This window comes from Penicillium crustosum, assembly GCF_028827405.1.
Source record: "Penicillium crustosum strain IBT 35664 chromosome Unknown utg000001l_segment0_segment0, whole genome shotgun sequence".
Lineage (NCBI taxonomy): Eukaryota > Fungi > Ascomycota > Eurotiomycetes > Eurotiales > Aspergillaceae > Penicillium > Penicillium crustosum.
Genome location: NW_026623122.1, coordinates 2,286,230 through 2,310,031, shown reverse-complemented (window position 1 = coordinate 2,310,031; position 23,802 = coordinate 2,286,230). Strand labels below are relative to the sequence as shown.

The window sequence follows — 23,802 nt, the reverse complement described above, 5'->3', positions numbered from 1 at the left end:
GATCTGCATGCAACCAGTAAGTATTTGTGATGTATGGGGTAGCCCTCCACCGTGATCTAGGCTAGACATCATAATATTGACTGGTGTTTATAACGCTACTCCGTACGGAGTAGTCAGGAGAGGGATGCAAGGCGATGATGCCAGGTAATAAGTGTCCCGCAAGTAAATTGAAAAGAGAAAGAGAGTGCTCAAATAATGTAACATGCAAATGGGAAATAAAGACCAAAAAATGTTACTCCACTGCTATGACCTCCATTTGTATCTCCTGTCTATTACCTTTATGTCCCATCCTAGGAACAAAAACAGTAGTTCGCGGTGGTGCAAACGGAAGGATCCGCTTGTAGAGAGCCTCGAAACCCTCTATTAAATGAACCCACAAGTTCTCCGTAAAATACACCTATGAAAAAGATCTACATTTAGCCCCAAGCGATCCAAAAGCCACGAATTATCAGATCCTACCGTAGTTTTAATAATCCTGTCCAAACCAGACCCCGCCTCCTTCAGAATCGCCTCTATATTACGGATCATTTTCTCCGCACTTGCGAGCGATTCGTTAAGATGCGCCGCACGAGGCATATTCGCTATTTGGGCTGCTACATAGATCGTTCCGTTGACCTTGAATGCCTGGGACTATTATGAGTGGTTAGGATGAGTAAAATAAGACCCGGAAGAATTCATCTTACAGAGCCGCTCGGTGCTGAGGAAAGTCGCATTAGTCACGGGCAAAAACCATGGAGAATCTGTGGGAGATCGGCTTACGTTCAGGGGCTGATGGGGTCCGTATACATTCGATGTTGGGCCTGCGGGGCGGGGAGGCTATCATAATCCGGGGGATTGTCAACTTGTTCTGTCATAGTGGACTGTGTGGCCATTTTAGGACAAAAAGCAAAATGGAATATGTCGCGTGGTCAATGTGAATAGTTTAGTTGGCTGATAAGAAGAAGAAGAAAAAAAGGATATCGCCCGGGAACGGCCCTTTTGGGGTGATGTGAGGGGGTTGGGCCTATCACGGCCTTGTATAGCGGCACGGGGGATTGTTTGGGATGGGCTTATTTAGTTCCCCCGCAATTTGCACAACTACGGGCAGCACAGAGGCCAAAGTGACGCCAAGATATTGACATCTCTTGGGGAGGAGTGAATCTAGTGGGAACAGCTGTATAGTTTGTGTTGATTAATGATGTCAAAACAATATATTTAAGAGTGCGAATTGCATAGGTAATTCTTCAAGATACTCGCTCACTCATGCCGCAGGAAGCACCCAGGTTGTCACAGATTGACTCGGAATATTGCCACTCCACTCCTGGCCACTATTAGTGGACACAGTAATGTAAACATCGTTACTGAATGTATTCTCAACAACAACAGTGCGACTTCCATCTGGATTCAGGGAAGCAACAGATTGCACACCTCCTCCATTGGAATACGTGTAGCTCCCGGTACCACTCAGCACAATAGCACCCGGTGGCATGAACTTGCTGAACTGAGCCATCATATAGTATGCCGGGTTGAAAGTATATCCGCCGTTGGAAATAGTCACCAGACCTCGGCAGTTTCCACAGCCACCACTGGATAGGTGAGGACCATCTTGATCGTTTGTGCCAAGTGTCCAGGCTGTAACGCCTGATGCCCAATTTTGCAAAGGCCCCATGGTAAAATCGGCGGCTTGGTTCCATGATGCGGATGCCGGGGTCCAGCATTCTGTCATATATTGCTTGATATTAGGGTTTGTTTGGTGGAATTGGGTGAGGACCGTCCAGTCTACATTGCTGGCATAGCAGTGCCATGCAACAGAGTCGACATACTGGCTAGCCCCGTTGATGACGTTCTGAGGGTAGGACGTCACATCTGATACCCGTCTGTTAGCAAATGGGATCCTCCGTCAAAGATACCGGATTGTCGATTACATACCAGTGTTGTGATCATATGCCCAGATATCGGTGCTCAGGCCGGCTTGAGCGAGAGCCGGACCGACATAGTTCTGAATCAACTGTGCAGACTCGTAGTCATACACATACATTGTGGGATATCCAGCTTGGCTGTTCAAAGGCTCATTTTGAATGGTAATCGCATCGATATGCGCGCCGAGATTCTCATACGCCTGGATGTACTTGACGAAATACTGAGCAAACGCACTGGCATACCCAGTACTCCCAGTGCCTCCTCTATTTAAGTATCCATCGTTGAGGTTATTGTTATTCGTAGTACCATCAATTACACCGTTCAGCTTCATCCACCCGGGCGCACTCCAAGGGGAACCAAGAATCTTCAAGCTCGATTGAAGGGACTTCATCTTAGCTAGCATCGCAGCCATGGCATTTCCACGGTCGCCCAGATTGAAACCGGACATCGATGGATCGGCATTATTCCCATTATCGTCATAGGTATACGCCGGGTCACCAGACAGGTCGGAAGAGCCAATCGTATGGCGCATCAAAGCGAATCCGGCACCAGCACCGGTCATTAGCTCATTAAGCAGTTCTTGTAACGTAGAACTGGACAGCGTGTTGAAAGAAGTGACTGTGGCATCGGTGACAGCAGCTCCAAAGCCCACGATTGTTTGTTTGTGCCCGCTGGATGTATCATCGATGCTGAGCTTCCAGGTCGATTCGGAGCCTGGATTGCCGCTTCCCTGGACTGGTGCTGCGATTGATGAGAGCTTGTAATTGCCATTTGAGTTTGAGCAGTAGGCTGATGCAGTGGTTGCTCGCTTTCCAGGTGATGCCTCTGCTACCGCTGAAAGCAGGAGTATAGGAAGAAGAGATGGAAGCATCATGTATACTGCTTCCCAAAATAGGATTCTAGAAAGTCAGTCGTTCTTCAAGAGACCAGGGGAGCAAATTAAAAATTGTCAGTGGAGGGCATATACTGTCTTTATATGTCTACTAATGACAATATTGCATAGGCCATACCCGGCCATTTTCCTAAAAGATAAATGCACTAATGCGTTGAGGGAAAAATAAGCAAACACACCTAATACCCCTAATTTCGGGCATAAGCTGACGAAAAATACTACAGTATCACCGACTAATGCAAGCCACATTCTTTCCGAGGGGTCCCTGATTGCTTGTATTTTCTTGGTGTCTCAGGTACCTCGGGAAAACGACCCATTCAAGGATAGTTACATAGAATAATCTTCCCCGCATCCTCAGTGGTTCGTATAATGCCATTATGCTACTCAAACAAGCGATGGTCTGACTAGATGCTCTAGTGCTTATTCGGGGCGGGGTTGCCCGGAAACGGCGCGGAATAACAGGCTGGGGCGTTGTAAAACAGAAGTTAATTTGCCGGAATGAGAGGATTGAAGTGACAATGACCAAGCTGACAGCCACAAAGTCAATGTCAGAAGTTTAGATCAGAGCGTATAAACTTTCGGGGAAAAAATATCTCTTGCTGTCCAATACCGGACAAACGAAAGGGAAGGAGGTCAAAAAGAAGACGAATTTAGCATCAAGATCTTAATCGTTCACTGCTGATACAGTTCTCCACGCTTGATGCCATTACTAGTACATAGTACTTGTAGTAGTCGATCAATGAGCCAGGTTAGGGAATATTGAGGGGAGATCTCCAGCCCTAAATGGCAGCCACGTGTGTAGGGCTTGGAGGGGTTGGACGAACCGTTTTAGCACATTTTGTGAGAGAATCTGCAGATCATTGGAACAGTCTCGAACAATAAGTGGAATAAGTGGAATAAGTGGAACTTCTATGAGGGAATGTTGAAGAATGCGAAGAATGCAGGTTGTGTGGTGCCGAAAACAGGTCAGCTCCAGATACGCTGAGCTTATGACGTCAATACCCTGGGAACAGGTGTTTCACACGGTTATAACGGTGATAACCCCTCCATCCTACATATCTTGCTCCTTCAAACTTCTTCCACTAGAAATTATCTTCAAGATTAGTTTACATTATGAGCGGTTATAAATTCCCCGTCGATCTCAAGCAGTTCAAGCAGCTTAAGCTTGACCCGAAGACCCCACAGCTATCAGCCCAACAGAAGAGCGATTTACAACACAACATCGACATTTTCAGAGATGCCATCATTGCTTTCACAGCAACGGGTGCCGCCCGTGGTGTTGCAGGCCACACTGGAGGCCCCTTCGATACAGCCCCAGAAGTCTGCATCTTGCTTGCTTTCATAAACGCCAACCCCAACAAATGGGTCGATGCCCTGTATGACGAGGCCGGTCACCGTGTCGCCACACAGTACCTACTGGCCGCATTGGACGGCAAGATTGACCCCAATCACCTGCTGAACTATCGTGCTGCCGACTCCCATCTCCCCGGCCACCCCGAGCTCGGTTTCACCCCCGGCGTCAAGTTCAGCTCCGGTCGTCTGGGTCACATGTGGGGTATGGTCAACGGAATTGCGATGGCCAACAAGGACAAGAACGTGATTCTGTTGGGGTCTGACGGATCCCAGCAAGAAGGAAATGACGCCGAGGCTGCACGCCTCGCCGTGGCCAGAAACCTGAATGTTAAGCTCTTCATCGATAACAACGATGTCACAATTGCCGGACACCCCTCAGAATACCTCAAGGGTTATGAGGTTGCTCGGACCCTTGGCGGACATGGCCTGAAGGTCCTCCGTGCCCAGGGTGAGAATCTCGACTCCCTATACGGTGCTATGTGCGAAGTCATCAACCACGACGGTCCTGCCGCTGTTGTTGTCGACCGCAAGATGGCCCCTGGCATTGAGGAAATTGAGGGAGAAACACACGCGCACGATGTCATTCCCGTCGCAATCGCTCGCAACTACCTCACAAAGCGTGGATACAGCAAGGAGCAGCTTGCTTTCTACGACGATATCAAGCCAGGCTCGAATCCCCACACGTACAAGGGTTCGACCAAGGACAAGGGTGGGAACCGTACCATTTTCGGTGATGCCGTGAATGATATTCTTGACAAACTGAGCAAGGAGGAGGCTAAGCGTCGTGTCATGGTTATCGACTCCGATTTGGCTGGCTCCACCGGTCTAAAGGCTATCGGAGCTAAGCACCCCGAGTCCTTTGTCCCATCTGGTGTCATGGAGCGCGGCAATTTCTCTGCTGCCGCTGGTTTCGGTTTCGGTAGCAATGGAGAGCGTCAAGGTGTTTTCTCTACCTTCTCCGCCTTCCTGGAGATGTGTATCTCTGAAATCACTATGGCCCGTCTGAACGACTGCACCGTTCTGTCACACTTCTCTCACAGTGGTGTTGACGAGATGGCCGACAACACTTGCCATTTCGGTCTGAACCACTTCTTCGCCGACAATGGTCTGATGGATGCCGCAAGCACTGCGCTGTACTTCCCTGCCGACGGCGAGCAGATGAAGGCCGTAGTGAACGAGGTGTTCTGGAACAAGGGTCTGCGCTTCATCTTCTCCACTCGTTCTAAGGTCCCTTACATCTTGAAGGAGGGTACCGACCAGAAGCTCTTCGGCGAGGGCTACAAGTTCGTTCCTGGAAAGGAAGAAGTCATCCGCAAGGGCTCCGCTGGGTACATCGTCTCGTACGGTGATATGCTCTACCGCTCGCTTGATGCTGTCGAGAACCTGCGTGCGGAGGGCCTCGACGTCGGTCTGATCAACAAGCCCACCCTCAACGTGGTCGATGAGGAAACCATCAAGGTGTATGGTTCCTCCCCATTCGTCCTGGTTGTTGAGTCGATTGCGCAGAAGACTGGTCTCGGCTCTCGCCTGGGTACTCACCTCCTTGAGCGCAAGTTCACACCCAAGTTCAAGACCATGGGTGCTATTAAGGAGGGCTGTGGTGGTCTGTACGAGCAAGTCAATGCCCAGGGCCTTGGACCGGACGATATCATCGCCGCGGTCAAGGGGCTGTCTGGAAACTAAATTTCCAAATGTCCATAACGTAACGACCTTTTCATGTAATTAATAAAAATATCTTTTCCATTTGCCTAGGCCTCTTTTGTCGGTATATCTTACTCAATTTCCTCTTCGTTATCAAAGCCAAGACCCAGTGGCCCCCAAATTCTACCCGCCTTCCCAATCCGATATCGCGGCAAATGAAGCGACATTTGACTCAACAGGGTCTCCCCATTATATTCCCCACAATTATACGCCGCCTTCACCGTTGATTGGCTGAACGCTACAAAGTCTGTCTTGGCAGTCGGCGCTAGTCCCAAAGGGGCAATAGATCGCAAGAGCTCCAAAGCACGCAATCACGCGAACGGATGAGAATAGGCCTAATAGAACACTCGAACCTTCAGATCGGTGGTTGATTTCTTCAGGGCAGAAAAAAAACTATATATGGCGCGTTTTCCGTTTAGCATTTAGGGGTTTTATATTCGTGGCTTGATTCAAGGTGCTTATTATCGTTTAAGCTTAAACCATACGCCATAATGGCTGAACAAGGTTCTATCTCGGCCTCGTCCGATACACCAATTGAAAAGCGAGTATGGTACCGCGGAACACTCTTCAATGCCTGTATTATTGGAGGTGTCGGTTTCACGGCCCCGGGTCTATGGAACGCCATGAATGCTTTGGGTGCTGGGGGTGCTCAGGAACCTTTCTTGATTAACGCCGCCAATGCGCTTGTTTTTGGTCTCAGTACGTGACATACCGCTGCAATCGCATTGGAATTTTGAATTGGGTGTTGTGCTAACTTGTTTGCTAGTGGGAATTTTGTGTCTGTTCGGTGGCCCTATCGCCAACCGGATTGGCTTGAGATGGACTCTGATGCTCGGCGCTGTGGGATATCCGTTGTATTCGTACGTATAACGAAAACGGAATATGAAAATTTGTTATCTCGGAACTGACTTTTGTAAACAGCGCTGCCTTATACACAAATAACCGTTTTGTGAGTTCTTCATCAGGCGTGGAACTATCTGTACGACTCAAAAATGAAGACTAATACAAACCTAGGGAAATGTATGGTTTGTGCTGGTTGGATCAGTATTCTGTGGCTTATCGTGGGTATCCTCTACCGATTAAATGAAATGAGAGTATCGACTGACCTTTATAGCGCCGGTCTCTTCTGGGCCTCTGAAGGTGCCGTGGCACTGGGTTATCCCGAGCCCGCAAAGCGAGGCCGATACATGAAGTGAGATATTCCAATATTTTACAGTGGCAAGATGACTGACTTCAACAGCATTTGGCTTTGGTTCCGTACAGGTGGCCCGTTGGTGGGAGGTGCTATCGTCCTTGGCCTCAACCAGTATGTCTACCTACACCCGAATTCATATCACGAAAGGAATTCACTAACGAATAAAAAGCGCTGCCGACGCTCATGCCAGAGGAAAGGTTGGATCTGGTAAGCTGATCAAAGCTAGATTAGACAGCCTGAACGGTCGCTAACACTCAACAGAGACATATCTCATCTTCATCGCGCTCCAATGTACTGCTGTGCCTATAGCCTTCTTCCTCACGTCACCAGACAAGGTGCAACGCACCGATGGAAGTAAAGTCAGGATTATCCTGCAGGATTCGTGGCGTGATGAAATGAAAGAGCTCTGGAAGGTCTGCCAGCGGAAGGAGGTATGTTTAACATCATTGATCCAATTGTGGTATGCGGTTCATGTAACTGACCTCCCTAGATTCTCTTGCTATTGCCTGTTTTCTGGGCCGCATACTTCAATATGTACACTGGAAGTATGAATTATCTGTTTCCTCTTCACCGTTCGCAATTGCTGACTAGTTGTTCTAGATTTCAAAACCTACTACTTCGGCGTGCGCGCTCGCGCTCTTATGGGATTCGTCAGTATGTTTACACACCCATATATTCTATACACTTCTGCTTCAGTGCTAACATGGACCAAAGCCTACTTCTCAACTCTTCTTGCCTCGACACTCATTAGTAGGTTCCTAGACTACCGCGGTCTTTCGATCAGAAACAGAATTAAGTACAGGTACAGAATCTCCGCACTTACTGTCAGTTTTGGAACCAAGACTAATTCCAATGACAGCTTCTTCTACGTGATCGTCGTCCACGTCGCTGCCTGGGTGTACTGCTGGGTTATCCAAGAAAAGTACACCAAGAACCCACCAACCTTTGATTGGTCCGACAAAGGCTTCGTTGAAGGATTCTTCGTTGTCCTGCTTTGGGGTGAGTCTTATAAATGATTTCATATCCCGAACGAGTGCTGACCTTCCTCCCATCAGAATTTGCTCAGCAGTCACTGCAAAACTTCCTTTACTACCTTCTCTCCACCATGACCGACAATATCTCCGAACTCTGTAAGTCGAACCCAAACTCAATGCCCTACCTAGGCATTACTGATACGATATAGCCCGGTTGTCCGGTATTCTCCGCGGCCAAGAGAGCTTCTCGCAGGCTGTCTCTTACGGCCTCAACTCGAAGAAATGGCACGGTGGAAGAGTGCCACTTATTGTCAATACTATCCTTCTTGGTAAGTGATACATATGATACGTATGAAATGATTGGAAATAAGCGACGCTAACTTTTCTTTTCAGTTCTCTCGATCTGGCCTACTTGGCTCGTTGTCAGGTCCCACGTTCCCATCGAACATTCCAAGGAGACTGCCGAGTTGCCTCAGGCCCAAGATGAGGAGCAGAACAAAGTTAATCTCTCTGATAAGGAGACGTTTGTTGTTGCCGAGGCAGTTGCTTCGAAATAAGTTGGAGTTGATGAATCGCCCACTCTGCAAAAAATAATATATTTACGACCAGGGTTTGAAGTCTGCAAAAAGTCCCCTGGCAATTTGAACAATACTTAATTCATGAATCAATGAGATGGCTATAGTCTGTGAATAATACTACGTTCTTTATTTATATTCAAACCACAAGAACACCCTCATCATCTTGGCTTTCCTCGCGTAACTTTCTCTCCGCACGGCTCTCGCTAGTGGGATCGAAATAGGCTTCGGTATGAGGTTAGCAAACATGAGAATTGGAATATAGAGATATTAATGTGAGGACTCACGTATTTCCCCAAAAACAGTAGTCCGAATACCTCGTCTCTCTCCTTTGTATGTACCAGGGATAACCCGGTGAAGGGTACACCTGATAAACCATTAGTTCCAAATCCAAAGCAGCAAAAGAGAACAACGAGTAATTACCGATTATCCCACATAGCAACACTGCCAACAGCCCATTTCCAACGAACATAATGATCATCAGCCGAGTGGATATGATATGCCAAGAAATCGAGAACTTTGTCTAGAAAGACGTCAGCCCCAAACCATAAAAGAATTCGTTGAGAGTTTCACGTACCAGATTCCAGCTTCTTGAGCTCAGCAAACCCGGTAACAAATCCAGGATTGACGTTCAGCGCTTTCAATTTAGTGACCGGGTGCGTGCGCACGGCTGGGTGGTGTGTATCGATTGGAGGGCGATTTGGACCTGCACCCCATAGATCGAGGATGGTATCATCTATTTATTCAATCAATGAGCGAACTTATTAACAGTAGAGGCGTTATCGAGGAGACAAACACTGAAGTCTCGAGGTATGCACGGCGTGAAGGCCGTCAAGGAACCTTTTGTAAGCGTCGCTTAGGGCGTCATATATGCCATATTGAGATACCTATGGAATGAGCAATTTGTTTTGAGTGAGATGTGAATTTATACCATACCCAGGCTGTGTCGCCACCGACTTCGGGGTGCTCTTCCATTCTCAATAGGGAGTAGGTAGGTGCTATGATGTGTTAGATATTGATGGTTAGAGAGTATGGTTCGCTACATACGATTGATCTCGAATGATGTATCAGCGTGAAAATCTCCACTAGGCTATGGAAGTAGAATTTGCTGTTAGACCTTTGCGTTCAAGAATGTCAAAATTTCCTTACCCAGGGTGTGTAGCTTAGGATTTCACGGTGATCCTCGCGGCTCCCTTTGATATTGACGAACTTTGTAGCGGGTTAGCAATAATGCCAATTATTTTATGTCATGAGATGAGATTTAAATCAATATTGGGATTTCTTGGTGGGTTGAGTGGGAAGTTTCTCTAGGGTATACTATACTTTTTGATCCTAATGATTGTCAGCTTGCTTGAATCTGCTTGAAATTTGCAAAAAACTTGTGGTTCAGTTTACCTTTTGAGCAGGATGTTTATCCAAGATGCCTAGAAGATTAAATTAACAACCCCATGCGTATGTCGTCCCTCAGAAATCTCATATAGGCGTACCATAATGTTGAAACAGTTCAACCTGTTTCTCAGTAGTAAGATCCTGATCTCGGAAAAATACAACTCCCCGCTCATTAACAAGAAGTGCTAATTCATCCAACTGAGTCTCATTCAGCTGAGACAATTGTACATTCTCAAGAACAGTTCCAATGGACTCAGTCAAATCAACCTGTTTCGCCACAGAGAACAGCGCTTTCTTCTCCGGATCGGCAAAGAATGCCCGATCTTTGGGCGGGGTAAATGGCTCCCGGGGTGGCTCTGGGGGCACATGGTTCTTGATCTTTTCGTTGAAATGAGGATGGAGGGTAACGGGGAATCCCGAGTCGGGAGAAATATACTTGCGCGCTTCGAGATTAGCCATCTTCTGTGTATTTAGTTGTAATGAGTATTTCAAGTGAATAAAAAGGTTGGAATATTCGTGAAATGGAAGTAGATTTGTTTCGTGCTTTATATCCTGTTGAGCTCATACCCGGCTTCGATTGCGTCAAAACACCATATACGAGTTGTTTTGTCCGAGTCCAATCGGCTACTTATTTCTCCAATGTATGGTCGCTTGTCAACCTAGATGTCGAATAAGTGGAGAATATGCACGCAATATTGTTTATAAATTCTGTACAACATAGTACAACTTGCTGTCATCCACACTGGTACAAGTTGGGTCACATGGTGCTTACGGGGTACATGTATATGAAGAGAAGATATTGTTTAGAAAATAGCCTAGTTGGCGCAATATAAGAGCAGCGCCAGGCATTTAATGATGCACGTGGAGTCCTGGGGTTCCCTCTGTAGCTCAGGACAAGGGGGGAGACTCCTGATACCGGACTTGATTGGGGTGGCTCCCTTGATGGCTCGGAACCAGATGGGAATCTGATGAAAGAGTCAGCATGCTTTGATGCAAAGTTCAAGGCCCTGCAAATATATGATATAGCATAACGAAAAAGACAGCGACGATGCAAGAGCCGAGCAAGGATAAGCCCCAAATGTTTCCGTTGCAGAACATTAGCTTTTGGACAGTCACAATTCACCAAACCGAAGCTGAATAATGCAAAAAGGGATAAGACAACAAATAAATGTGAGGACAAGCAACAAACCAAAATGTCAGGTTAATATAGAAACACCACTCGATCAACTAATTAGTATAATAACAGAAAATCGGTAATAGAAAATCAATCAGTACATAGCAGCGAAGGCTCCAATTGACATAGAGCATTGGCGTGGCGGCACCGAGTAGGCAGTCAATAAAAATGAGCTGTTCGAGACACAACCGCCACTGATTCTGGCAACAGTATGCCTGACAATAACGTCAATGAATGTAGGTGAAACACAATATATCAAAGAGCCCTGTTCAAAAACTGTAAGGCAGGAGAATGGAGCCATTTGATGATGTAGAATTGGAAGCGATTGCCCCACATCAGCTGAAAGAGACATACTATAAGCATGTAGATACTCAAGTATCACCTGACGCTGTCAACGTGTGGATATCATGGGTGACCTTTGGGATGGCACTAGAAATGATTGCATTGTCTAGCCCCCTAGGAAACATGCAGAGGCTCAAGCTCAGGGCGACGAGAATGGGCGTGGATTTTCGGAGAAATTGGGGTTCCTGTTGGTTACTGGGAATCCCACAATAATTGACTGGTGTTGGTGTATGGTTTTCGGCTTTTTGCGTCTGCAGGGTATTTTGGAAGATCGCCGTAGATGGTGCGGGTTATCTCTTGTGGAAACAAGGGGAGAGGAAGAATGAATGCACTAAAATTGGAAAGCGAAGAAAGTTTGGCATGTGCCTGGCATTTTTGCCTGCACCGGTTTTGACAGTAACTCGGATTGAACTAAGATACTATGACTAGGAGGATCCTCTAGATCCGCGAGGGCTGAATAGTGGACTGCGCCAAGACATTAGTCTCATTCACTTATTGTGACCTCCTAGCTACCCTGTCGTTCGCACCTAGAGAGTAGTTGAGAGTGTTGTAGGTGCCTAGCTCAGAGAGTGAAGCGAGGATACAATATTGTGAACAGCAAACGGGACTAATACAGTAGGCGGTATAATTCTGCCAAAATGTGAGGTTATAATGAACTGAACGAATTGATATATCGCCCTTCGGGGCATATGGTCAAATGAAAATATACAGAGAAGATTAGCATGGCCCCTGCACTAAGGATGACACGCTCAATCAAAGAGAAGCTACCCATTTTTTTTTATCCTTCCACGTTCAACGTTGAAGGTATACCTACCTACCTACGTAGGTGATATGTGGGGCATTTTGACAATATACATAGGTATGATTGGTGCTACCGCCTTAGTAAGTCACGTGCAATAGACCAATAACGTCGTAGGTTCGAGATCCGCTCCGCGCGAAATAGCGGGTCCTTGACCAACCACGGCCGAGTATCTTCCAACTCTATAACTATAATTCTGATCCGAAAAGCGAGGTTAGAATAAACTGAACGTCTGGATATTTCGCCCTTCGGGGCATATGGTCAAATGAAAATATACAGAGAAGATTAGTACGGCCCCTGCACTAAGGATGACGTATCTTAATCAAAGAGAAGCTACCTATTTTTTTTTCTTTCGAGATCGTATATTGAGGCTATCTGGTGGAGATCTTCTTCTACGATCTCTGATTGGTTCTATGCTATTATAGTCACGTGAGTGATCCCATAGCCCCACGTCGCAGGTACGAAACCGACCAATAACGACCAATATTGACTGCCGGATTTATTCTTTTAAGCCAGGTCTCACTTCCAGTATATAAGCGATATTTTTATTTTAACATACCTAGGTAGCTACAAAAATAGAGGTAAAATTCTATGTTAATTTTAAGCAACAGTTCAAAGCCATGGACCTCGGGAAGCACATGGGCCAACTACTCCGTACAGCCGGCCCCACTCTTCCCCGCGGAATTTCCCTGGTCCAACGACTCCAACGACTGATCTTCCAACAGACTGTCGAATAGCAGCGGATTGAAGGTTGACGACATTATAAAAAATACCTCAATGGGAAGACCTGATCTTCCAGTTATTGCTCCGTACCATCCAAGCCAGAGGAGACACTCGACTGTGCAACACACCTCCCAGGCCTCGCCGAGGGGAACCCGCCGCGGGAATTTCCTTCCACCTACGAAGCATTGATAAACAAGATGGAAAGTGGAGACGAGCGACCATATCGGTCTCACACTAAGCCAGCATGTGTACCGTGCCGGCGGAGGAAGTCGCGATGCAAACTAGAGCCCCACACCCCGGCTTGTTTGATGTGCCGTGCACACGGCACCGAATGTACATTTCCCAACGCGAGAGCAAAGTCAACACCACAAAAGAGGTATTCTACAGAAACTGGCCCACGACTACCACACCCGACAGTACGAACACCAATCGCAGCTGCCCAGTCACTTAGCCGACCGCCTGTGGTAGCTGCTTCGCCGCAATTCTCAATTGTCACACAAGCTCAGAACGATCAGGATACACCGCTGTCTCTTGAGGCTGATGATGACAACCCCCATATCCTTGGTCCGGCAGTGACTGGGGATAATCATGTCTTGGCTGACTATCTGTCCAATATTTCGGGTGGTCAAGGAATTCGTGAAATTCGTCCCGTTGAGCCGGGTAGCTCCTCGTCTCCTGTTATATTCACGAAAGTACAGAAAAGGCCGCTGGGACTCATGGTGAACTCTAGTCCGGCGTTGCATAAGCTACAGACCATTGAAAAGCTTGTAGAGCCATGGGGACCACATCTGATAGACATGTGGGTCACACTTGATCTATATTGGTATTCGACAGGAGCCCCGGAAACTAATTATTGCGAATAGATATCTGAGAAAGATCAATCCTTGCCTACCATTACTTGAAGAAAGCTCCTTTCGAGCGCAATACACAAATGCCAGGCATCGCATTTCTCCTGCACTTTTGGCGTGCCTGTATGCTCACGTGCTTACCCAATGGCAACATGACCCCCTTCTATCAAGAGAACGGTGTCCGGATGTTCGTTTTGTTTGGAACCTTGCCATTGAAGCCTCATATTCCGAGTTGCACGCGTCAGCTGGGATATCCACAATAAAAGCCATCCTTCTGGATGTTGGCGGCCGCCCAACCACATCTATGACAGGCAATGGAGTAAGACTCGGTTCGGCTGTTGCATTGTGCCATTCCCTAGGTTTAAATCGAAACCCACTACCGTGGGATATCCCACAGGAGGAGAAACATCTAAGAATGAAAATCTGGTGGTCTATCTTACTCCACGATCGCTGGTATGTTTTCGACCTTTAACATTCTAAACAATGGGACATTCTAAGAACTAGCCATCCAACAGGTCAAGTCTTGCTTATGGGACGCCACCTCATATTAGAAGATCGCAATACGACGTACCGTTACCAATACCCGGATACCTGTCAGACTGGGAACGAGACCACGAAGCAAACGCAGTTTTCATCGAGCTCATGAATTTGACCGATGTGCTAGACCACTGTCTTGAACAAGTATACACCATCCGTACCGAGACCCAAGGATCAAGCAAGAATCTTGAGTTAGAGTTAAACAAATGGGTGGACTCACTCACAGGAGACATCCGTAAGATCATCATCCGCGGCTCAAACCTGAATATTCCTGGCGCTTCCAACCTCCGTCTGGCATATTTAGCCACAAGACTCCTCCTGTGGCGCATCGACCTAGACCGCGAACGACAAGCACCAGGTACGAATGCCGAGCAGATGGCCAACCGGGTTATGGAGGCGCGCAGGACCGCAGAGGACATCGTGGTTTTGGTGCAGGAACTCGGAGAAGCACAATTGGGTGATTACTGGCTACCTGTCGTAGCATTCACATTTTCAGCAACGGTGACGTTTTTGATTCGGTGTGCACTAGAGACAGAGCAGGCGGCTGGTCTTGCACAAAGTGGTTCTCTGCGAATGGCGAGTGACCTTTTGGATTCGTTGCGATCGCACCACAAGAACTTTGGGTGGGATCTGGGTGATATTTGCCTCGCGCAGCATTCAGATGTCATCGATAAGCTGTTAAAGTCAGAGCCGCCGATTGAAAGCTCCGGGGAGACGAACGTTGAACTGCGTCAGAATTTCGTACCAGACATGGCTTTTATTGATGATATGTTCCCAAGTACCTGGGATATACTGCAAATCATGGAGTGATGGAAAGTAAGGAGTGCTCGTGGACTTACGTTGTAACACTTTGATCAATATAGACTTACTTCGTACAATGACTAGGTTGCTGTGCTCAAAACCCTGGTCTCTTGGCACCTCCTTGACATTAACCAGCCGTAGGCGGAGCTTGTTCTAAGCCGTCGAGCTTCCGATGCAGGTGGGTCGGTATCCGCTAACAACTTTAGTTTGATCCTCTATGGTGTATTTCCTACTTCTTTCATAGCTATTATGTCGGGATACGATATTGGGGTTGGTAAGTAGTACCAAGGCCCAGGCTTTTACTTTAGCCCCGAATTCCACGGCTAGACAACTAGAAGCAGTTTGTGTAGGTTAGGTAACATGCCGCGTATGGGGCTTAGAACGTAAAAGGATCAGCCGTCTCTAAGACATTGTGGGTCCAGAGCCTCGAGGATGTACTTTTAAGTAGGTGGAAGAAGAGAATTCATATGCCCTCAATACCTGGTGACCTACAACATAGACAGTGCCCAATCCTACTGTTGTAATACAGCCAGATCCTGAGGGCCATTGTTACTGTCTTACGACGCTGGTCCACGGGTATTCTGACTCATTTAGAATACGAAAACAATGGGACTACGTCCACTTCGGCCTTGGAGCATATAAACGTAGACAAAATGTGGTTCAGGTTGAACTAGCATTTTAATAGATTTTTTTATTCTTGATTATCTATTGATCCCTTTGATTCATCTTCGGAAGATCTGCCTTCGCCTTTCAATATGCCTCTGCAAAGCTCTCCACCTTCAAAGCGCCTCCCTCGATTTTCTATAGTTCTAAGGCCGCTAGGGCTCGGAGATTCTTTCCTATCGTTAAGAGCGCCAAGGCTGCCCAATTAGGCTTAGTCCCCCTCGGGTTTACAAACTTTCCTTTCAAAAGTGAGTTTTTAGGCCTACCGCCCACGTGATTTACTTTATTATACTAATATTATTGGCTTAACTCCATCTTCCGCCTTTTAAGCTAAGATTCTGCCGGCTCAAACCTTAGTTACCCGTGGACCTCCAATTCGATTATATAATAGAACGACAAAAATGCCAAGACCCCGTCTATTTTGAAACGTTAGTTTCGAAGGATTGTCGGAGCAAATCCTTCGATTTTAACGGGATCTGACTGTAGCTGAATATCCTGGTGCCAATGGCTACGCCGCTGTCGGGTGTGGACCCCGGAATTTATTTCCCCCCGCCATGTCACTCCAAGGGCGCGCTGCCTAATGGGTGTTCCACTATTCGATTACCGCAACTTTTTATAGTCATGTCCTATTGTCCTATTGTTCTCTTTTATCTCTCCGAAGACTAACATATAAAGTGATCATACGTATTTCCTCTTTGCTGTCGCGTCGACCCTGACCCAGAACCGCAATGTCTCAAGCAGCAGTACACACCAAAGCGGGCATATCGGGTCTCGACCTAGATGACTCAACCCAATTATCGATGCTGCATTCGCAGCTCCATGAGTCGCTTGAAACGTCAGTAACACACAATTTGTCCAATGGACAGCCCTCTCTTGAGGATGATTACCAGACTCGGCCTGTGGATCTTTCTCGCAGCAGTGCGGTTATTTTGATTACTACCCTCAGCGGTATCACGTTTGTGGGCAGTATGAGTGGTGGACTGCTTACTGTTGGGCTGCCTACTATTGCAAAGGATCTGAATTTACCCCAAAATCTATTGCTGTGGTGAGTAGAACCCTTTTAATGCCCTCTAGAGGAAGGAGTCAATCTGACGAACAACCGATTTGCTTTAGGCCTGCTTCTGTCTACTCGTAAGTTCAATTTAGGTCTCTGCAATCAACTTTCGCTAAATAATGAAGTCTCGCAAATGGATGTTGTCTCCTCCTAGCGGGTTCGATGGCCGACTTTATGGGGAATCGAATGATCAATCTCACCGGCTGTTTCCTACTTGGTGCATTTATTCTTGCCTGTGGTGTAGCACAGACCGGTATTCAAATGATTTTGTTCCGCACATTCCAAGGCATCGCAACTTCGATGTGTCTTCCCACGGCATTCAGTATTTTAACTGATGCTATGCCAACCGGGAAGAGAAGAAATGTTGGATTTGCTTGCCTTGGGCTAGGACAACCGTTAGGATTTTCGATGGGACTAGTGCTTGGTGGTGTTTTTCAAGGCTCATCACTGGGGTGGAGGTTTGGCTATTACCTCTGTGCAGGAATCTCTATGGTCCTTACAGTAGTAAATTTCTTCAAGTTGCCAAAGGATGCACAGCGGGAGCCGATTTCGTGGCGCAGACTCCGCTCGGAAATTGATTGGGTTGGAATCCTTCTGTCGAGCTCTTGCCTAGGGATTATTTCTTACGTCTTCGCGTAAGTTTCCTAGGACGGAGTGTATCCATAACCCGAAAGCCTGCTAACAGTAATTGCAGTACCATCACCGATAGCCCGTCGAATATTCAGCGAGCAGAAAACATTGTCTTGCTTTGTGCAGCTGGAGTCATGATACCTGCTTTCTTGGGCTGGATGAACTGGCGCGAGAGGAGTGGCAAATCTGCTTTGATTCCGAACAGTTTGTGGAAGAATACGGCATTTGCATCGGTATGTGTCATGGTCCTCCTTTCTTGGGCTGTACTAAACGGAATGGAAACGATTCTGAGTCTGTTGTAAGTGTTGCCCAAAATTGGCTTATTGAAAGTAGTATTCTTACCACCTTCACAGCTTCCAAGAAGTTCAAGATCTATCTGCTTTCCAGGCCGCTCTTCGCTTCTTACCAAATGTGATTATCGGCATAGTACTCAACATTGGAACCGGTCTGCTCGTCCATCGCCTCCATGCGGATCATTTGGTGCTTGTCAGTACATTCCTTAGTGCGGGATCCCCACTGTTGATGGCTATCATCAATCCCAACTGGTCGTGGTGGTACTGTGCATTCTGGGCTGTTCTCCTAGGTCCCCTTTCAGCAGATGGTGAGTTCCGCTCTTGGTTTCCCCTTCTTTTCGCTATGACCAAAAGATAAGTCTTTGAATGCACCGCTGACCAAACTCTCAATTAGTCATCTTTACTATCGCAAACCTCATTATCACTGATGCCTTCACCCCCAAAACCCAAGGCCTCGCAGGGGCAGTATTCAACACCGTCGCGCAATTCGGGACCTCTATTGGGCTTGCCATCTTCGCCATCATTTCCACCGGTGTCACTCAGGGGTCATCATATTCTAACAAAGAATCACCGGAAGCACTAATGGTTGGGTACCGAGCTGTCTTTTGGGCTTGTTTTGGACTAATGCTGGCAGCTTGTGCTGTTGGTGCTTTAGGGTTACGCAAGGTGGGAAAGGTTGGGTTGAAACGGGATTGAGGAAGAGAACGCACTTTGTTTCAAAACTAGAGCCAAAAAGTCAACATCAATTTCAATGATACGCAACGCTCGCCTGGTGCAAATTCGTGACCTGGGTTCCGAAGTATAGTCAATATAGTCATACTCCTCAAATGTCGGGAAACCGTAAGCAAAACAATAAACCAAACGTAGGTTGCTGGACGGGGGCTCTTCTGGGTGTACAAAAGCTTCATTTCTTTAGACTTGCAAACGCCAGCAGAATTAGGTAGGGTACTTTGATTATTAAGGCATATGTAATAGGCAGGTAATAATTGAGGTATTTTGACTTTTCTGCCGTTCTAAATTAAGGCATTGAGACATCATAGTATCTCCCAAAAAGAGGGATTGAACCCTGGCCCCTGTATGTCTTCATACCCCAACCTAGCGCGCCTGGGTGCAACCGGTCCCGGCTGTTTTTCTATCATGAAGGGGGCCGTCATCCCATAAAATGTGAACTGCTCGGCCATGGCGAATAGCATAACGAGCCCAATAGAGCCCGGGGTTAGACTAGCCACTTTACGCAAGATTTCTTTGTCGCTATTCTCCCGCTTTTGTGCGACGGGCTGTTGTTGATTGTACGGAGTAGTACTCTCCAAGATGCACTCTTCCACCCTTTCAGGACAAATACCCGGCTCTAGATCGTCTGCTTCATCTGACAGACTGGTCACTTTACGCTAGTCTTGTTTTAATGAAAGAAAAAAAAAAGATTCAATGTTGAATGTTGTTATAGATGGTAGAAAAACGAAAGTTGAAATAGGCAAGGAAAACAAACAGTCCGAAATGAGCAAAATAAGAAAAGACACAGACCTATGGGTCTTATTATGAATAATAATAGATAATAGATAAGGAGAAATCCTTCTATGAACATTGAAAATAAAGTGAAAAAGGGTCTAGTTGGGGACCAGGGTCAGTGTTGGTGACCGCGTTAGTGTCTCGGAGTAACCAGGAGATCCGATCGGACTTACAAGGTATAAGCACCCTAAATATTACAAAGTGAGTCATCCCCCCCTCTAGCACCTTTAGACCTGAACAGATAATATATATACCCAAACAATTCGTTTCAGTCGAACTTGGTTGTAGAGCTTGTTCACGGCTAAAGGTGGGGGCATTTTCTTTCCAAAATCGGAAACAGCACGAAAACCAAAGATGGGTAAGAGTCTAAGTGGTTAAAATAAGTATTCCAAATCACTAACTTGGCAGGTCAATCAGGCTCGAACGATACGAAATGGGCATGGAAACTCAACGCATTGCCGGGGGAGACTGGCACCATAGTCATAAACATATACCGCAACAATACCTCCGAAGCTCCCATCACGACTGAGTGTTCTGCTCTATGTAAAGCTAAACAGTTCCTACAGGATCACACCCCTGAGGGAAGCGGTCTAGTAAAACTCCTGCTGCCACTGAAGTCTGGATATGTAGTCCAATCCGACTTTCTTGACCGGCGCATGGTCGACTGTCTGAATGTCGCCAAGGTCCAAGGCTTTGTCACACCAGGACAATGCATCGAAGGCTGCACTACCGAAGCATACCATGGTATGAGCCTTGCAAGCTTGCTTCCGTACTGTTACGGAGCGATCGTGGTACAAAATGACAGCTCATCTTCTGTTACAACCAAGTCTGCAGAAATCAACCATGAATTGGTAAAACGGCTGTCCTTCTCTTGGCTCACAAAAAACCCTGTACCTCGAAAGCGTCTGGCGCTTGTTGGAGCTGGTTCCTTGGCCAAGGTACAAGGTTACTTGTTGGCCGCTGCCTCACTGAACATAGCAATGGTCGTGTTTGATGATTCCAGCCACTGGCTATCTGATGACGCATATAGCCACCTTCGCGAAGAATTCGTGCCGCTAGACATGACTGTGAATATGGACATGGCCGACCGTATTGCAGCGGCGTTGAAGGGATATCAACATAGCCGGGAAGAGAAACACATTGATGGTGTGATAAGTGTCGATGAGCACCTTCATACCATCATTGCCCATACAGCCACACAGCTAGGTTTCAAGACATCGCCTCCAGAGTCTGTGGGCTTGGTCCAGAACAAATTCAAAACTCGCCAGCTTGACACAAACGTCTTTTGCCGACTCGTCCGCTCTCTGGGCGATCTAGAGAAGATGCTCTCCGATGACAGACCACAGCTTGCCTATCCCCTCATCATTAAACCTTCCAAGGGTTGGTCTTCTGAGGGCGTCTGGAAAGTAGCCAACGAGCAGGAATTACGTGAAAAGGTGCCTTTGTTATGGCGCGAATCTTTCGCCGCCTGGCACGGAAACGAAGTTGTCATCGAGACATACGTCGATGGCCCCGAAATCGACGCAAATATGGTCCTTGTTGATGGCGAGATTGTCTTCTTCGAGGTTAACGACGACTTCCCCAGTGCTGGGGATTACGAAAACAACGAAAGCGGTGCCCGCGTACAAAACTTTGTCGAGACGTCAAACATGTTACCATCAGCTCTTCCTCCGTACGAGCTTGAGTCGGTGCAGCAAAGACTACACGAGCTTGCCCTGGCCGCTGGTTTTAGAAATGCTGTGCTGCATATCGAGGCCAAGCTGCGCAATTCGAGCTGTCACTACGCCAAGACGGATTCTGACTCGGATGGACTTGTCGACCTGCAGCTCAAAACACCGGTAACCACGACAACACAGCCAAGGGATGTCTTCCTCCTTGAAATCAATCCCCGCGCCCCTGGCTGGCAAGAGGTCGAAGCTACCGCACATACATATGGCGTATCGTATTACAGCATCTCCCTTCTAAACGCCTTGGCCGATAAAGAGCGCATCGTGTCCTTGTGCAAACCCTTCCTGGGTGGGCCCCAATACCACATGCAGCTACTATTTGTCTCAGCTCAGAAGGGAGGCGTATACAAATTTGGCGACATTTGCACAACGGTGTTGCAACCAGACTTGAAAGCCTCCGGTCAAGAACAGGAGCTTGGTGCTCACGTTGTCAAATGTGCCAATCTCATGGAGGACGGTGAGGAAGTTCTTGATCCTAGCACGGGACAAGTCTATGGCAACTTTATTGCCTTTTTCCTAGGTATTTCTCGCACGAGCCGCAAGGAAGCGATGCATATTGGGCGTGAGATCGAGCGTCGGGTTAGGGATCACACGGATGGTTTCTGAGGCTTTGACTTTTTTTTTTTTTTTTGCGACGAGGGGCACTAGGAATCAAAGGTACTTTATAGGGTATCTTCATAGCAGTGACTGGAAGCTCTAAGGGCTTCAACAGCCCCGACACGTTATATATATCAATGACTGTTGAATTAAGTGTTGCCGGAATTTACATAATTTCCGACAAGTATTCATACCGTCTTATCAGTTCAAGGCAACTGCTCACATCATTTTGTATTTCAAGTGAAGGGGTACAGTCTTATTAGAAGGTGAATTTATTTAAATCGCATGGTAAAATGTTATTTTCCGATTATTGAATCTTAAGAGAACCTACGTTTAATGAATATTTATCCCTCAATGTTTTACAACCCGATTTTATTGTAGTTTCTAGATGAATCATTGGAGCCAAGACGTTGTGATGCTCAAGGGTTCCTGTTCGCCGCGGCTCCGCGGTCAAGATAACAAGGAGGAGAAAGTACACCCCTGCAACCCATGAATGAGGGGAATCAAGAGACAGCGATAACAGACATAAGAAGGCTGTGACTCCTCAGAAATAGTTTAGAAGCACTCAGACACAATCATCTTATTCATCATTCGCAGACCCCAAATTGCCACTGCATTCACCATAGGAGAATCCACAGTCGCAATTATGCCCCAAAAGAAAAACGACAATCCTATCTTGTACACCGAGGTCAACCAAGAAGAGCTTCAGGCCAAAACATCAAAGTACCTCCTCAACTATGGCACCAAGTTCAATAAAGACGTGATCTGTGGCAGCAGAGGGCTCTACGTGTACACAGCCTCCGGACACAAAGTGCTCGACTTCACATCCGGACAAATGTCCTGCTTGCTCGGCCACGGGCACCCAGAGATTGTGCAAACAATCACCGACCACGCAGCCTCCCTGGACCATCTCTTCTCAGGTATGGTATCGCCCCCAGTGGTCAGCCTAGGCGAACGTCTGTGCGATCTTCTGCCAAGCGGCCTCGACAAAGCCTTCTTCCTCTCCACCGGCGGCGAGAGCAACGAAGCAGCGATAAAGATGGCCAAGGTATACACCGGAAAGTTCGAAATCGTCGGACTAGGCGGTAGTTGGCACGGCGTGACAGCACAGGCACTCGGCGCACAATACCACTTCGGTCGAAAAGGCCAAGGTCCACTGATGCCGGGTATGCTGATGCTTCCATCACCGAACGCATACCGCTCTGTCTTCCGCCGTGCAGACGGATCCTACGACTGGGAAACAGAGATGGCATACGGCTGGCGCATGATCGATATGCAATCCTGCGGATCGCTGGCCGCTTGCATCGTGGAGTGTATACAGTCATCGGCTGGCATGCATGTCCTACCACCGGGGTACCTCGCAGCTCTGAAAAAAGAGTGCGAAAAGCGTGGAATGCTTCTTATCGTAGACGAAGCACAGACGGGAGTGGGTCGGTGTGGCGATCTAATGGCTTTCAACCATGAAGGTGTCGTTCCTGATATCCTCACGCTTAGCAAGACGCTGGGGAATGGCCTGCCGCTCAGTGCTGTTGTTACGAGTGCTGAGATCGAACGCGTGTGCATCGAGCGGGACTTCTGCTTTTACACGACTCATGTTAATGATCCGCTACCTGCTGCTGTGGGTGACAAGGTGCTTGAGATCGTGGTACGTGATGGGCTAGTTGAGCACTCTCGCGCTATGGGTAAGGTACTCCACGACCGACTAAATGCGCTAAAAGAGAAGTATGGTTGTATCGGAGATGTCCGTGGACGTGGACTTATGGCTGGGGTTGAGATTGTTGAGGATCAGGCGACCAAGACGCCCGCACTAGCTTTGGGTAAAGCGATCGGGGATCGGGCTTATGATTTAGGCTTGTGGGCCAACCTTAGTAGCCATCCTAGTTTTGGGGGTGCCTTTCGCATAGCCCCGCCGATCACTATCACTGAGGAGCAGCTGGTTAGTGGGTTGGAAATACTGGAGGAGGCATTTGCAACGACCCCTGGGACTATGCCTGTGTGATGAAAAATTGGTTGTTAGCTGCGGGTTTACTTTTCTAATTATATTGTGTTGTATTTTTCTTTCTGCAGCGTCCGGTCTCTGGACTGATTCCATCCTTCTAGCTACAACACCAATAGGGAGAAAAAAATATC

General features: G+C 47.3%; 9 protein-coding genes across 9 annotated transcripts; 6 read left to right on the top strand and 3 right to left on the bottom strand.

Annotated features, from left to right (window-relative positions):
- Positions 1-1,240: 1,240 nt before the first annotated feature.
- Positions 1,241-2,773, bottom strand: N7487_000875 (glycoside hydrolase family 30 protein; the record flags this gene model as incomplete). The annotated part of the gene is made up of 2 exons (XM_056868623.1): positions 1,241-1,845; positions 1,909-2,773. 2 exons carry the CDS (start codon positions 2,771-2,773, stop codon positions 1,241-1,243), a joined length of 1,470 nt encoding a protein of 489 aa, XP_056733407.1.
- A 1,131-nt stretch (positions 2,774-3,904) lies between these two features.
- On the top strand, positions 3,905-5,827 carry N7487_000874 (uncharacterized protein; the record flags this gene model as incomplete). The annotated part of the gene is made up of 1 exon (XM_056868622.1): positions 3,905-5,827. The coding sequence occupies one exon, from the start codon at positions 3,905-3,907 to the stop codon at positions 5,825-5,827; it is 1,923 nt and encodes a 640-aa protein (XP_056733406.1).
- Positions 5,828-6,336: 509 nt separating this feature from the next.
- Positions 6,337-8,571, top strand: N7487_000873 (uncharacterized protein; the record flags this gene model as incomplete). The annotated part of the gene is made up of 15 exons (XM_056868621.1): positions 6,337-6,544; positions 6,612-6,705; positions 6,767-6,794; positions 6,860-6,906; positions 6,960-7,037; positions 7,086-7,151; positions 7,210-7,247; positions 7,302-7,471; positions 7,531-7,585; positions 7,641-7,694; positions 7,755-7,842; positions 7,900-8,039; positions 8,096-8,170; positions 8,224-8,343; positions 8,408-8,571. 15 exons carry the CDS (start codon positions 6,337-6,339, stop codon positions 8,569-8,571), a joined length of 1,425 nt encoding a protein of 474 aa, XP_056733405.1.
- Positions 8,572-8,728: 157 nt separating this feature from the next.
- On the bottom strand, positions 8,729-10,437 carry N7487_000872 (TauD/TfdA dioxygenase family protein; the record flags this gene model as incomplete). The annotated part of the gene is made up of 10 exons (XM_056868620.1): positions 8,729-8,814; positions 8,877-8,956; positions 9,013-9,112; positions 9,167-9,325; positions 9,386-9,476; positions 9,526-9,587; positions 9,637-9,679; positions 9,739-9,798; positions 9,985-10,013; positions 10,077-10,437. The coding sequence occupies 10 exons, from the start codon at positions 10,435-10,437 to the stop codon at positions 8,729-8,731; spliced, it is 1,071 nt and encodes a 356-aa protein (XP_056733404.1).
- Positions 10,438-11,986: 1,549 nt separating this feature from the next.
- Positions 11,987-12,550, bottom strand: N7487_000871 (uncharacterized protein; the record flags this gene model as incomplete). Its single annotated transcript, XM_056868619.1, has 3 exons — positions 11,987-12,172; positions 12,204-12,258; positions 12,519-12,550. The coding sequence occupies 3 exons, from the start codon at positions 12,548-12,550 to the stop codon at positions 11,987-11,989; spliced, it is 273 nt and encodes a 90-aa protein (XP_056733403.1).
- Positions 12,551-13,213: 663 nt separating this feature from the next.
- On the top strand, positions 13,214-15,211 carry N7487_000870 (uncharacterized protein; the record flags this gene model as incomplete). Its single annotated transcript, XM_056868618.1, has 3 exons — positions 13,214-13,815; positions 13,880-14,317; positions 14,380-15,211. 3 exons carry the CDS (start codon positions 13,214-13,216, stop codon positions 15,209-15,211), a joined length of 1,872 nt encoding a protein of 623 aa, XP_056733402.1.
- Positions 15,212-16,593: 1,382 nt separating this feature from the next.
- Positions 16,594-18,538, top strand: N7487_000869 (putative MFS transporter; the record flags this gene model as incomplete). Its single annotated transcript, XM_056868617.1, has 6 exons — positions 16,594-16,910; positions 16,979-16,996; positions 17,045-17,554; positions 17,614-17,847; positions 17,903-18,150; positions 18,237-18,538. The coding sequence occupies 6 exons, from the start codon at positions 16,594-16,596 to the stop codon at positions 18,536-18,538; spliced, it is 1,629 nt and encodes a 542-aa protein (XP_056733401.1).
- A 1,164-nt stretch (positions 18,539-19,702) lies between these two features.
- On the top strand, positions 19,703-21,681 carry N7487_000868 (uncharacterized protein; the record flags this gene model as incomplete). The annotated part of the gene is made up of 2 exons (XM_056868616.1): positions 19,703-19,706; positions 19,757-21,681. The coding sequence occupies 2 exons, from the start codon at positions 19,703-19,705 to the stop codon at positions 21,679-21,681; spliced, it is 1,929 nt and encodes a 642-aa protein (XP_056733400.1).
- A 637-nt stretch (positions 21,682-22,318) lies between these two features.
- N7487_000867 (aspartate aminotransferase family protein) lies at positions 22,319-23,671 on the top strand (the record flags this gene model as incomplete). The annotated part of the gene is made up of 1 exon (XM_056868615.1): positions 22,319-23,671. The coding sequence occupies one exon, from the start codon at positions 22,319-22,321 to the stop codon at positions 23,669-23,671; it is 1,353 nt and encodes a 450-aa protein (XP_056733399.1).
- Positions 23,672-23,802: the final 131 nt, after the last annotated feature.